The sequence below is a fragment of the Carcharodon carcharias genome, chromosome 18 (genome assembly GCF_017639515.1).
Source record: "Carcharodon carcharias isolate sCarCar2 chromosome 18, sCarCar2.pri, whole genome shotgun sequence".
Taxonomy (NCBI): Eukaryota; Metazoa; Chordata; class Chondrichthyes; order Lamniformes; family Lamnidae; genus Carcharodon; species Carcharodon carcharias.
This window is the reverse complement of record NC_054484.1, coordinates 85654975-85669041: the sequence shown is the minus strand read 5'-3', so window position 1 is coordinate 85669041 and position 14067 is coordinate 85654975. Positions and strand designations below refer to the sequence as shown.

General features: G+C 41.7%; 1 protein-coding gene across 1 annotated transcript in view; it reads left to right on the top strand.

Moving 5' to 3' along the window:
* The window catches only part of LOC121290630 (cullin-4A-like), a 56063-nt gene that overhangs the window by 16362 nt on the left and 25634 nt on the right, over positions 1-14067 (top strand). The window contains exons 6-12 of the mRNA XM_041211309.1: positions 1172-1334; positions 1411-1500; positions 1586-1668; positions 4562-4629; positions 5851-5969; positions 7731-7923; positions 12364-12468. Of these exons, the coding sequence (XP_041067243.1) occupies positions 1172-1334; positions 1411-1500; positions 1586-1668; positions 4562-4629; positions 5851-5969; positions 7731-7923; positions 12364-12468 (821 nt within the window). The remainder of the gene's footprint in view (positions 1-1171; positions 1335-1410; positions 1501-1585; positions 1669-4561; positions 4630-5850; positions 5970-7730; positions 7924-12363; positions 12469-14067) is intronic.

Genomic DNA, 14067 nt, shown 5'->3' with positions numbered 1-14067 from the left:
CTTGTATCCTTCAATATTTTTTGAAAGCGTTGGGTGGTTGGGTCGGGTCATTGAGTTGTCAGCTGAGTTTTCAAGGTCCACTCCACAGATTTGAGAACATAATCCAGGCTGACGTTCCAGTGCAGTACCGAGGGAGTGCTGCACTGTTGGCAGGGCCATCTTTCAGATGAGACTTAAACTGAGGCCCTATCTGCCCCCCTAAGTGCTGATAACCGATGCTGTGACACTCTACTTCTCTTATTTGAATATTTCTCCTCCATGTTCATCCTTTAACCAACATCACTGAAACAAATTATATGACCTTTAGCTCATTATTTGTGGGACCTTTTTATGTGCGCAAACTTGCTACATAAATGCAAGTCTGCCTTTCTTACTGTTATTTCTGTTGAGACGATGTTCTCCCCCACCATCCCACCCCCACATTTGATCCCCTCTCCAGCTCTTTCTCTGTTTCTCTTTCAAATATATACCTCACTGATGCTCATTCGCAGATTAAAAATAGGAAATGTTTAAAATACACAGCAGACCAGCATCTAAACTGGTTAACAAAGATAGAGGCCACTTCACAGCATAGATAGAGGGAAATAAGTGATATTTAAAGGCATACCCCATGACTGACAAGCATAGGACTTCAATAAAATGTAGGATATTCTTGCTGTCGTTCACTCTGTTTAATTCACCTTCCCCTTCTCACTGCAGCATGGTCTCCAGTTTCTTCTGTTTCATTCTTTCCTGGTTTCTCTCATTGCCTTTCTGTCTCCTCCTACCTCCCTCATTCTCGCCAACTCCTTTTCTCCAGCCTCCCTAATTTGTTCTTTTCCCCCCTTTTCTCTCCCTGTCCCTCATTTCCCTTTTATTTCCTCCTGCCCCTCTCACTTGCATTCCTTCTTCCCAGCTTTTTGAGGTGCTGAATCCAAACTGGCATAAATTGGCTGTGTTGCATTACACAATATTGCAAACACATTGAAAAGAAACCCAACCACTTTCTTAAATGAATGCTTAAATAGTTAAACTGATGAACATACCTATTATTCGCAATTTTTCAGATTATAATTGCACTTCACAATTTTGGTGCCAGATAATGTCTTGGCTTCATCATTGCTATTGCTCCCGTGTACAGGCTTTGTGTCAGTTGCTATTAATAACAAATCATGTGCTTAAATACTTTCAGGGATATAGGTTTAGAGCTTTTCCGAACCCATGTCATCAACGACAGAATTGTACAAAGCAAAACCATTGATGGGATACTTTTGTTCATTGAAAAAGAGAGAAACGGAGAGGCTGTGGACAGAAGCTTGATCCGAAGTTTGCTGAGTATGCTGTCTGACCTGCAGGTAAGGGAGGTTTTAATTCTCACTTGGGCATTTTCTTTTATGGAAGCCTCCACTAGTTATACTTTGCATCAAACAGGTCTACCAGGAATCATTTGAACACAGGTTTTTGGAGGAGACCAATTGTTTATATGCAGCAGAAGGACAAAGATTAATGCAAGAGAGGGAGGCAAGTAACAGATTCTTAACAAAGATTCTTAGCTCACACGCTACTTGGAACACGTCCTCTTTCAATTTTAATGTTCTAAATCTAGGTGTCGGAATATCTTCACCATGTAAACAAACGTCTGGAAGAAGAAGCAGACCGAGTAATTACTTACTTGGATCAAAGCACACAGTGAGTGGTGGTCCTCATTTTTCTGCAATGTCCCATGTGGAATGTACTTAGCTGGTTATTTAAGAAAAGGCAAACAAAAGAAAGTAGATTAACTTGGTGCTGAAGCATGTCTCCAGGGAAGGTTGGTGATGACTCCTTGTGCAAAAACAGGGCTGCGTCTGCCTTTTTCTGCTTCTCCTTTTCTAAATGACTGCCTTTTCCCCATCTACACTGTACTGAGGTTCAGAGCTCTGGTACTGACTTAAGTCTTTCATGAATGTTAAAAGTCTGGGGCTAAATTAAAATAAGATTACACACTGTAATGGGATGTGGCTTTTCTCAATTAGTTCCACTTGATGAAAGTACATGTTGTAAACTAGGTATGTACGAACAGCTGTAAAGAGAAGTGGAGGTAGGCTGAGAACACTTTGGCCATGCGATGAGACATTGTTGAATGTTATTAGCATGATAGAAGTGAGAAACAGTAAGGGCTTCAGTGAAGGCATCCAGGGCTTGATGCAGTTTGAACAGCAAGCTTGAGGTACTAGTGGTTTATGGAAGGCCAATTCATAAATGGTGCTGCACTCTCATCCATTTATAAGGAAGGACAGTGTGGAGTCAAACATCATATTGCTGCTATTATCAGAAATATATTTTGTCGGAATAGATACTTCTGACTCAGCAGCAGGTAGCCCTTCACTCTAACACATAGGGTGGTACTAACCATGCAAGGCAACAGGAAGCTTACCAGTGCTCAGTACTGGTAAAATGTGTTGGTTTTAGTTCAATTGAAACAGTACTGCTGCAGGTTCCTAAGCCAGGCTACTAAGTATTCGGGTTTAAGTTCTCTGGAATTGCTAAAGTGAGGCGTGTCTCTAAATGGAGAGAGCATATGAAGATAAATGGAAATGCTACCTGTGAGGTCTTGGCTGTATTGGTTTGGAAACCCTTCTGCTTGGTGATGGGTTTATAAGCACACTGCTGCCAGAAAGAATCATCACCTATCAATGGAATGGCTAGAATTGAGTGGTGCCCTTAGCTAGGGGCTTGTAGTTAAGTGTTATGGACGCTGGTGGATCCGGCTACTGGAATCATGGGTGCATGGGGAAGCTTTGGACCATTAGACTTTTATCTATAGAGCACCAGAGAGCATTGCTGCTGATCTGCAGCACTGTGTTGATATCTCCATCTGCAGTTCGGAGCCTTAAACTATTACGAATGTCCAAACTGTCTTTTAAATACTACTATTCCCCTTGGACACAGGCATTGCGAAATCTCTTTAGAACCATGTGATTTCATGGACTGTGCCTGGCATCAATAGAACAATTCCCCAGCAGATAAACACCTTTAGGAGAGATGGCAAGACAGTTCAGGGGCAGGGAGGTGCCACTTGCAAGGGTTGCCTGTTGATAGGGTAAGTAAATTGGGCCCATTTTCTCTGTAGTTTAGAAGAATGTTAGGTGATCTCATGGAAACCTACAAAATTCTGAAGGGGTTGATAGGGTAGCATTGAGAGATTGTTGCTGCTGATCGGGAAGTCTAAAACACGGGCACAGTTTCATGATAAGGGCTGATCGTTTAGGACTGAGATGAGGTAAAATTACTTCACTCAAAGAATTTTGAATCTTTGGAATTCTCCAACTCAGAAGGTCGGGGGTGCTGCATCATTGAATACATTTAAGGCTGGGATAGACAGATTTTTAGTCTCTCAGAGAATTAAGGGATATGGGGAGCGGGTGGGAAAATGGAGTTGAAGCCCAAGATCGGCCATGATCGCATTGAATGGCAGAGCAGGTTCGACTTGCAAGGGTGTCCGTTGAAGTTATGGTCTTTTCCTATTTATGTCCTTGTAATCAAAGCAATACTGATTTGTCCATGAAAGAAATGCTGATGCCATCTTGGGAATATAATCAAAGTGAAGGGATCCTATTATTATACCTTGATAGGTTTATGAATGAGAGTAACAGTATGCTGTGCAATGATTCAGTCATAAATGCTGGTCATTGCCTCTGCTGTTTGCAATATTGGGAGGAGTTGCATGGAACAGGGCCAGTGTCTCCCATGTTCTGGTCACAAGACCAAGGATACTAGGTTTGCTCGTTTCTGATCCATCAGCTTGCATTCTGAGTGATGATACTTGTACTCCCTCCCTTACAGTACTGTGGATGTACCTACACCACATGGACTGCAGCAGTTCAAGAAGGCAGCTCATCACCAACTTCTCGAGGGAAATTAGAATTGGGCAGAAATGCTGGCCTAGCCAGCGATTCTCACACCCTGTGAACGAATAAACATTTGGGAAAAAAAAAATCTAGGCTCTATCTGGAGGTTGGACTTGTGGTCATGTTAGACTGTTGATATTGCGTTTGTGCCAAGCTGATGCATCCGTGCGTTCCAACATCGAAAGAGATGGTCTCTCTTCCCTGATCCCTTCCTGTGGATCCTCATTTTCTTTATCTTTCTCTGCCAGTAAGCTTTTGTGGGTCAGTGCCATCTGATAACTCTGTGTAATCTATAACTCTTGCTATTTTCTGGTGACCAGTGAAAATTGAGCTGACTGAGTCTTGGTGTACAGGCTGGTTCTATGATTCAGATTCCTGTTGAACAAGGCTCCTTGCAAAATATGATTCTTATTAGGCATGCTGTCCTCTTTTTGCTCTTGTTTTGATTTTGGTCATTTGTCTTGTACAGTTTGACAGGGTTAGATCTCCCAATGCTTGGTTCAGGGACTCTACCTGTCTGCAGTACTTTCACTGAGGCTAGTTTATTGGTGTGCATTTTATGAGGCTTCTCTGGAACCTTTCACCATTTTCTCATTCTTTGTATGATGCCTCGTATTTATTGTCTTTTTTATTGTTAGAGTGGGGATTGTACGTTTTCAAAATAAATAGTTGGATTCTTTTGTGATTTACAGAAAATGGTTGATTTCCAGTGTTGAGAAGCAACTTCTTGGTGAACATCTGACAGCTATTCTCCAGAAAGGTAAAAGAAAAACAAAAACAGAAAATGCTGGAAAAACTCAGCAGGTCTGACAGCATATGTGGAGAGAGAAACAGAATTAATGTTTCGAGTCCGTATGTCTCTTCTTCAGAGCTGAAGAGAAGAAGCTGAAAAGCAAAACAAAATACATTTCTGCTTAACTTAAGTCTTGTCATTTTCTAGTAAACAGCTGCTGGCCTCGTGCTGCACTTTGGTCCGACTGCCTAACCGTTAGCAGCACTGCCTGACCCTGGCATTATAAAATGGCCCCACATGCAGTGGCAGTGCTTTTGATTCCCTTGCTGTCACTTATTATTGTGGAGGTTTGTAATCCCTTGGGCTTCCCCTTATGCTTTTTATTGATAATGGTGGGCTTGGCCACCAGCCACACTTGTAAAATAGCTACTTATCATCACTTATCCCAGGGAACTCCATTGTGCAAAATGTTATTGTTTCCATTTTTGATTTACTATAATGCCCCCATGCTCTGTTATGAATTCCAGACCCTCAACATGAAGTCCATTTCCCTCACTGGCCACTCTCCCAGACTGAACCACAGTGTTCACCATCTTGGCGTTCTCTTCAATGCCAGGCTCATTTTCCAACCACATTTCATTGTACCCTGTAAAGATCATCTGCATTCACCTCTTTAACGTTGTGAGGCTTGCTTTTACCTTTGTTTGTCTTCTGCTGAAACCCTAAAGCCTCCAGACTAAATTATTGCAATTTGTAATTTGGTCAACTTCCCATCCGCCATCCCCCATGGATGCCAACTGATCCAAATCTCTGTTACTCATACCCAGTACTGCACAAGTTGTTGCTGTCTGACTATTGACTCCTGCCCACCCGCCCACCCCCCAATATCATAATGTTATAATTCTAATCCTTGTGTTTAAGTCCTCCATAACCTTGCCTCTCCCTATCATAGAATCCTCCACCCCTACAATCTCCAGACTCACCAAATATCCATTTGTCTGTCATTTTACCCACCTTAGGTGCCTAAGCCCCACTCTTTGGAATTTCCTGCGTAAATTCTGCCTCACTGCCACCTCTTTTTAAGAGCTTATTTAAACTCACCCAAAGCTTTTGGTCACATCCCCCCAATCTGTCTGTCAGCTTTGTGCCTGTGCTTCCCCTGGAATAATTTTTGGAGTTAACAATGCTACCTAAATGTGTGTTGTTGGGGGTGGCAGTTTTACATTGCTTCAATGTTTGTTATTCCAGGCCTCAATCACCTACTTGATGAAAACAGAATAGCGGACCTCACTCTTCTCTACCAACTATTCAGCAGGGTTAAAGGTGGTCTGCAGGTTCTTTTGCAGCATTGGAATGAATATATCAAGGTATTTCTTCAAAATGTTGAGTTTATCCTTTTGAGGGTACTGACCACATTAGTGCATGTAAAAGTTGTGCAAGTTCTATGCTAAGTTGGACAATGCGCAATGCGGGTCTAAATGCAGGTTATCTGTGTAGCGGGTCTTCAGCCCCTGTGACCAGAAGAGCTCTGGACTCCTATCCAGTGAAATATTATTGTGATATTGATATTGTGGTTCTACCTTCAAAGTGCCAGCCTTGAAATACCTAGATCAAGTTTAAAAGCAGGGGTGAAGCATTGGAAAAGGATTTCCTGATGAGCTATAGTATTGTTATAAGCGCATGCCTCTCCAATTGAGAGAGAACATACCATATCAGATGACAAATTGAGTTCTATGCTCTCGTTGCAGTAGAACTCAATAGTTTGTTTTCTTCACCTAAAGGAAGAAAAGCACACAGAGTTTGCATTCTTTAATTTTACTTTGAGTTTTATTTTACTTCCGACTTTGCCTTCCTGCAGCTCACACGGCTGCTCAGCAGGTAGTGTGGACATATACCTACAAAGATGCAAGGCCTCGCTCGTGGAGGGGGGGTGGGGGCGGCGGCTCCTGGCCTCGCTGGCGGGGGGGGGGGTTGCGGCTCCTGGCCTCACTCGCCTGTAGTTGAAACCTTCATTTGTGCCTTTGGTAACTCTAGATTTGAGTATTCCAAAGCACTCCTGGCTGCTGTCCCACTGTAAATGAGGTCACCTGAAAGTCTGCTGGCCATGTCTTAACTTGCACTAATTACCCCTGTGCTCGTTGTGTTACATTGGCTCCCACTCAAACAAAGCTGTGTTTGTAAAATTCTTATCCTTGTTTTCAAATCCCTCCATGGCCTATGCCCCCTCCCTACCTTGGAGGTTTTTGGGACTGGACGAGAATAGAAGATATCTGCGACTGCCTAATTTTGGACTCTTGAGCATCCCCAATTTTAATTGTTCCGCCATTGCTGGCCTTCAGTTGTCTAGGCCCTAAGCTCTGGAAGTCCTTCCCAACCCGCTCTGCCTCTCTTACCTCACTTTTTTTCCTTCTAAGGTATTTCTTGAAATCTGCCTTTGACCAAGCCTTTGTCAACTGCCCTAATATTTTGTTATGTGCCTCGTTGTCAAATTTTCTTTGATTATGTTTCTGTGAAACAATTTGGGATATTTTATTATGTTGAAGGTGCTACTTAAATATAAGTTGTTGCTACAAAGTTGGTATACCAGTTCTAAAATTGAAAAGGGCTTGTTCCTTGTTTCCCTCGCTAAACCTCTCCACCTCTTTACTTAACTTTCCTCTTTTAAGACGCTCCTTAAAATCTACCTCTTTGACCAAGGCTTTGGCCATCTGCTCTCGTGGCTTGGTGTCAAATGTTATTTGAAGATGCTTCTGTGAATCACCTCGACGTTTCAGTACGTTAAAGATGCTAGATGAATACAATTTTTTTATTGTTGAGGCAGGGTGATTTTCTTTTCTCCTGATGTGAATCTTTTAATGCTCTCAGTCTTGATTGACGTCTCCTTTTAAGCATCCTTGAAGGGCAGATGGACAGCAATCGCTCTCCTTCACGGTGCATTAGCTCTTCAGGCAAATGATAATGATGTTTTGGAAGGGGTCCCCATACAACTGAGTGTAGGAACTTATTTCTAGAGTGAAATGTAAATTCCGCACACGTTCTCTCACCCATAGCATTTGTCCACTGAAGCAAGGAGCCTTAGAATTGTGGTCATTGATGTTTTCCTACATAAAGTGATACTTACTTTCCAGATGTTTGGTACTACAATCGTGGTTAATCCTGAGAAGGACAAGACGATGGTTGAGGAGCTGCTAGACTTCAAAGATAAAGTAGATCATGTCATTGAAGTGTGCTTTGTAAAAAATGAGAAGTTCATCAATACAATGAAGGAAGCCTTTGAGACGTTTATCAACAAGAGACCGAACAAGCCTGCTGAGTTGATAGGTAGGCTGATCTCTTGCTTTGCAGCATGAAGCATTTAACAACTATAATAATGAGTATAAACTGGTGCAGTAATTCCCAGTGACGCTACAGAATAGTTCCTACACTAGGCACTACACAGAATTCCTGTGTGAGTAAACCTAACAGTTTGTAGAACTTAATTTCTATGTATATAAATTTTATCCAATATAGATTGTGAATGCTTATTTGGCCCTTCCAACAGTGTTGTAAATGAAACCATTCTGCAACGCTGAGATCCATCTTTCACATAGCAGCACTTTAACTTACCCTGCTACCTTACCAATGTCAATCCCTCACAGTTTTTATTCATTAGCCTTGCCACATCCAGAGAATGAATAGTGTTCATTGCCTACCCCTACTCAACCACAGTGGTGTGGGACTGGACTCACTTGTAGGCCATACAGGGTATGAATGACAGCATTCCTGTCCAAAGGACATTGGTGCACCAGTTTGGATTTTCATAATTAAAAGTCTATCTAGCGCGCTTCCTTGGGAGTGGTCAACCTGTCAGCAGAAACAGTCCTGATTTGGTGTAGATTCTCGGAAATGAAAAAATGATTTAAATCATGTAAATCACCCTTGCTGATTAGCTCAAATCTTTGTTTGAATAAAAATCAACTGATCAAAAAACATGATGTTAAATCCTTACAAAGCCACCCAATCAAACTATTTCCTCGTTTATCCCATTAAAATTTAGAATGCAATAACTATGAAAGAAAAATCAGCAAGTGTAGGAATAAATCAGAACATTCATCAGTAGGCTCACCCATTTTGTCTTTCAATAATTGAAACAACTCTTGTCCGTCCACAACTCCACTCTCACCTCGGAAACAGAGCAGAATACGTGCCCGAGTCTCCATCTATCAGGTGAGCCAATCATTCAAAGTAGAGCTTCAGGAACTCCTTTAATCCAAGGGCATGAGGCTCAACTCCCAAGTTCTGATACCAAATAGAGAGCAATGTCTCTGTCATCACGTATTTCTGCCCACCCAAGTTAAGGGAGTCGGAAGCTCCACAAACCAAGCAAAACGTAGCACCGACAGGAAACAGTGACTTGCTTCATGTTACCACGTGTAAATTCCTGACTGATCATTGCAACTGCTGTTCAGTTCCAGTGAGTACAATCCCCTGTATCATGTTCACCGCTCAAGAGCTCCAATACTTTCAAAGAGAAACATCTGAGCAGGCTTGAGGGATGGGGCAGTGCTTTTTTTGTTGTTGATTCTGTTCTGTTTTTGCGGTTTTTCCCGTTTCACTGAATTTGAGGCTATGTTCGCGAGCACTGCCAGTAAATCTTGGGACAGAGTTGACACAGGCAAACACTTAAGTGCTACCTCTATCCAGATTTTGACATTTGGGGGCTGGGGGGAGAAGCAGCACCTGTTTCCTTGCATACTACGATATTTCTGTATGTTTTTGAACTTGTGCAGATGTTTGCTTATTTGCTTACTTTCTCTAGGGCAATTAGGGTGGGCAATAAATGCTGGCTGAGCCAGCAATGCCCTTGGGGGAAAAAATGTCTCACCGATTTCCTCAGTTTGGCAGTTCTGTACCTACAAACATACTTTTAGGTCATTTGGTATATGCCACACTTATTTGCATGCTCTTTCAGGCCATACGGGAGATGGGGAAAAGATGTACAACAAACTTGTTATGTTTTGGGTACAGAAATAATGTCAGATACCGAGTGTTGTACACTCCTGCCATTACCACCTCTAACAATAAACCCCATTTGCTATTGCATCTTTGATTATGGCCTTGTTAGTAAAAGCAACCCGACATGATAGAATTTCACTTTCAGTTTGAGGGTGAGAAATGTGGGTCTAAGACTAGTGTCTAAAGCTTAAATAAAGGCAGTTACAAAGGTATGAATTTAGAGTTGACTATAGTGGACTGGGAAAATAGGTTTAAAAAGTAAGACAGTGGAGAAGCAGTGGCAGAAGTTTAAGACAATATTTCATAACTCAACAAAGATATATTTCACTGAGAAAGAGATCCTGAGAAGAATGCAACATCCACGATTAACTAGGAAGTTAAGGATAGTATTAAATTGAAAGAAAATATGTACAATACGGTAAAGTTTAATGGTAGGTCAGGAGATCAGACAAATTTTAGAAAGAATGACAAAAAAAAGGGAGAAATTAGTGTATCAGACAAAGCTAGTTAGAAATATAAAAACAGCTAGTAAGAGTTTCTACAAGTATATAAAAAGGAAAACAATAACTAAAGTGAGTGTTGGTCCCTTAGAGAGTGAGACTTGGGAATTAATGGGAAACAGGGAAATGGTAAAAACACAGAACAGGCATTTTATATCCGTCTTCACTGTAGAAGACCAAAAAACCCAACAATAGTTTAAAATCAAGAGGGAAAAGGGAGGGAGGAATTTATAACCATCACCATCACTAGAGAAAAGTGTATTGAAAAAGCTACTTGGACTAAAGGCTAACAAGTCTCCTGGACCTGGTAGCCTGCATCCTAGGATCTTAAAAGAAGTGGCTGCAGAGATATTGGATGCATTGGTTGTAATCTTGCAAAATTCCCTGGATTCTGGAACGGTGCCAGCAGATTGGAAAAGCCCAAATGTAACACCTCTTCAAGAGAGGGAGATAGAAGGTAGGAAACTATAGGCCAGTTAGCCTAGAATCAAAGTGCTAGAATCCATTATTAAAGAGGTAGTAGCAAGACATTTAGAAAATCAGAATACAATCAGGCAGAGTCAACTTGGTTTTGTGAAAGGGAAATTGTGTTGACTAATTTATTAGAGTTCTTTGAGGAAGTAACAAGCAGGAAGGAAAATGGGGTACTTGGATTTCCAAAAGGCATTTAATAAGGTACCGCATAAAAGATTACTACACAAGATAAGTGCTTATGGTGTGGGGGATAACATAGCATGGACAGAGGATTGGTTAGCTAACAGGAAGCAGAGAGTAGGGATAAATGGGTTGTTTTGAGTTGGTAAACTGTGACTATTGGAGTGTCACAGATCAGTGCTGGAGCCTCAACTGTTTATAATCTGTATCAATGAATTTGATAAAAGACTTGAATGTATGTAGCTAAATTTGCTGATGACACAAAAGCAGCTATGAAAGCAAATAGTGAGATGGATATAACATGTCTGCAAATGGATATAGATAGGTTGAGTGAGTGGGCAAAAATTTGGCAGGTAGAGTATAATATGAGGAAATGTGAGCTTGTCCACTTTGGTAGGAAAAGTAGAAAAGCAGAATATTATTTAAGTGGAGAGAGATTACAGAACCCTAAGGTACAGAGGGATCTGGGTATCCTGGTACATGAATCACAAAAATTTAGTATGGAGGAACAGCAAGTGATTAGGAAGTCAATTGGAATGTTGGCCTTTATTGCGAGAGGGATGGAATATGAAAGTAGGGATGTGTTGCTACAACTGTACAGCTCATTGGTGAGACTGCATATATGCAGTTTTGCTCTCCTTACTTAAGAATATAATTGTATTGGAAGCAGTTCAGACAGAGAAGGTTCACTAGGTTGATTCTTGGGATGAGGCATTTGTCTTATGAGGAAAGGTTGGGCAGGCTAGGCTTATGTTCATTGGAGTTTTGACAAATGCAAGGTGATCTTTTTGAAACATATATAATTCTGAGGGGGCTTGACAGAGTAGATGCTGGGGGGATATATCCCCTTATGGGCAGGGTGTGTAGAACTAGAGGACGCGGTTTAAAAATAAGGGGCCTCCCATTTAGGATGGAGATGAGGAATTTTTTTCTGCGGGTTGTTAGTCTGTGAATTCTCTCTCCTGGAGAGCAGTGGTTGCTGAGTCATTGAATTTATGCGACAGATTTTGATAGATAAGGCTATGAGAAACAAACAGGAGAGTGGAGTTGAAGCCACAATCGGATTAGCCATGATCTTACTGAATGGTGGAGCAGGCCGGAGGGACCATATGGCCTACTCCTGCTCCTGCCGTAGTTTTGTTGGACATTCCTTTCCTCCTATTCTGGTTTTTGTCTCTTTCTCTACACCCCCTCACCCCAAACACCCTGCCGCTTTACCCCATTATTATAAAGACCATTCATGGTTCTGCTTTCAGGGATCTCCTAGAACTGTTCCCCTCTGTCCACTTTTAAAAATCTTCAATAAGCTGTCATTTCAGCCAATTTGTCTGCTTCATTTCCTGTACAATCTTAGTATCTTTACAGCATGGAAAGAAGCCATTCAGCATATCAATCTCCGACACAGCTGTCCACTTAATCCTATTTTCCTGCCCTTCACCTCCTGCTTAATATTTAAATTTTGCACATACTGTCAACTTTTATGGTTTTTTGCAGTTAAACTTGATTTTTTAAAAAAATTTATTAACCAAAATGCAAATTGCTTCATGTTTCATTGCAGTGTGACACTGTTCAGAGTGAACCATCCCTAACATATGATTTAATTTGTTTATAGCCAAGTATGTCGATTCGAAATTGCGAGCTGGTAACAAAGAAGCAACAGATGAGGAACTGGAAAGGATGCTGGATAAAATCATGATCATATTTAGATTTATTCATGGTGAGCTCTTCTCATTGATTTGTAGCTGTATTGAAAACCTTTATAATATAATTTTGTTTCTAGACTTCAGAATTGGTTTTGTCTTAGGCATATATTGCCCCAGCCAGAATGCTAAGTGAGGCAGCTAGACCACAGCAAAAGCTGAATAACCATGTAAACTGGTTCAGTGTTCTTTTTCTCTATGTCCTTAATAAGAAACTAATTTTGTTTAAAATACTGTTGGAGAAAAAGGTTTCCGATGCCAAAGCCCTTTCAGTGTCACTAATATTAGTGCTATCTAAGCACAGTGATTATCAAGCCCATGCACATCAAAGCACACTAAATTCTTCAGTTAGATGTGGGCGTTGTTGGCAGGGTTGACGTTTATTGCCCATCCCTAGTTGCCCTGAGAAGGTGGTGCTGGAGTACCTTCTTGAACCACTGGTGGTTTAGTAAAGCTAAGTAGCCTTCTAAACCACTTCAGGGGCAGTTAAGAGTTAGTCACTTTAGTGTGAGACTGGAGTCACACGTAGGCCTGGCTGGGTGAGAACAGTAGGGCCTGAATCTTCTGATCAGCGTGCGGAGACGGGCTGCGCACGCCAAAGTGTAAAATGACGCCTGGTGACGTCAGTCGTCCATCCCGATGTCACCGCACATCATTCCGATTTTCAGTTCAGCGGGCGCGCACCAGAGTCAGCTGCATGCCCGCCGAACTGTTAAGGCCAATAATCACCTAATTAAACTGATTGTATGGGCTGCCCATCCAACCTTAAGGTTGGCAGGCAGGCAAAGAGCCCCGGCAGCCTTCGCATTTCGCACGAAACCTCATCCATGGGCAGGATGAGGTTTCATGAAGGGTTTATAAATTAAATAAAATGTTTTATTAAAGTACTTAAACATGTCCCAGCTAATGTGACACTCACATGAGGGGACATGCCTGAGTTTTTCTCTTTTTTACAATGTTCGATTCTTAAATTAATCACCGAGACAGCTCAGCGCCTCAGAGAGATTTCTGCGCTCTTTTGCCCACACAAAATGGCGGCGCACAGGCGATCGTGGGCGGCAGTTGGCCCTGTGCCTGCTCCCAGACCCCCTGCCCAACGAGGAGAAAATTCTCCCCTAGGTTTCCTCCCCTAAAGGACGTTAATGAAGCAGTTGGCTTTTTTACAATTCAACAGCTTTATTGTCACTTTTACTTATACCAGCTTTTTTAAATTTCCCTTTTTGTTTTAAAACTGAATTCAAATTCTCAAACCATCTCCAAGCCACGATTCTGGCTTTGAGAGAAGAATAGTGTAGTGAGCAGTGTCCAGTAGGTACATTTTGCATTACTTTTGTGTATTTTTCAAATACCACATAGAGATGTCATGCAAGGTGCGATAGCTGATCTGTCACGTTGCCATGACTAACAGCTTCTGCATCCCTCTGTACTGAGAGAGATATTAGAGTTCCTACTTCTGATCACTACCTAGTGGATCCTAACGGAGATGCATGCGTGCAGATGTTGCAAGCGGACAGCACCAAGCCTCATTGTGAGGCCTGCTGGTGAACAAAAAACCTGTCAACACTCAACTTCTAGATTTATGCGTCAAGAATGGGTATCTGGCTCCTGTGCAACTT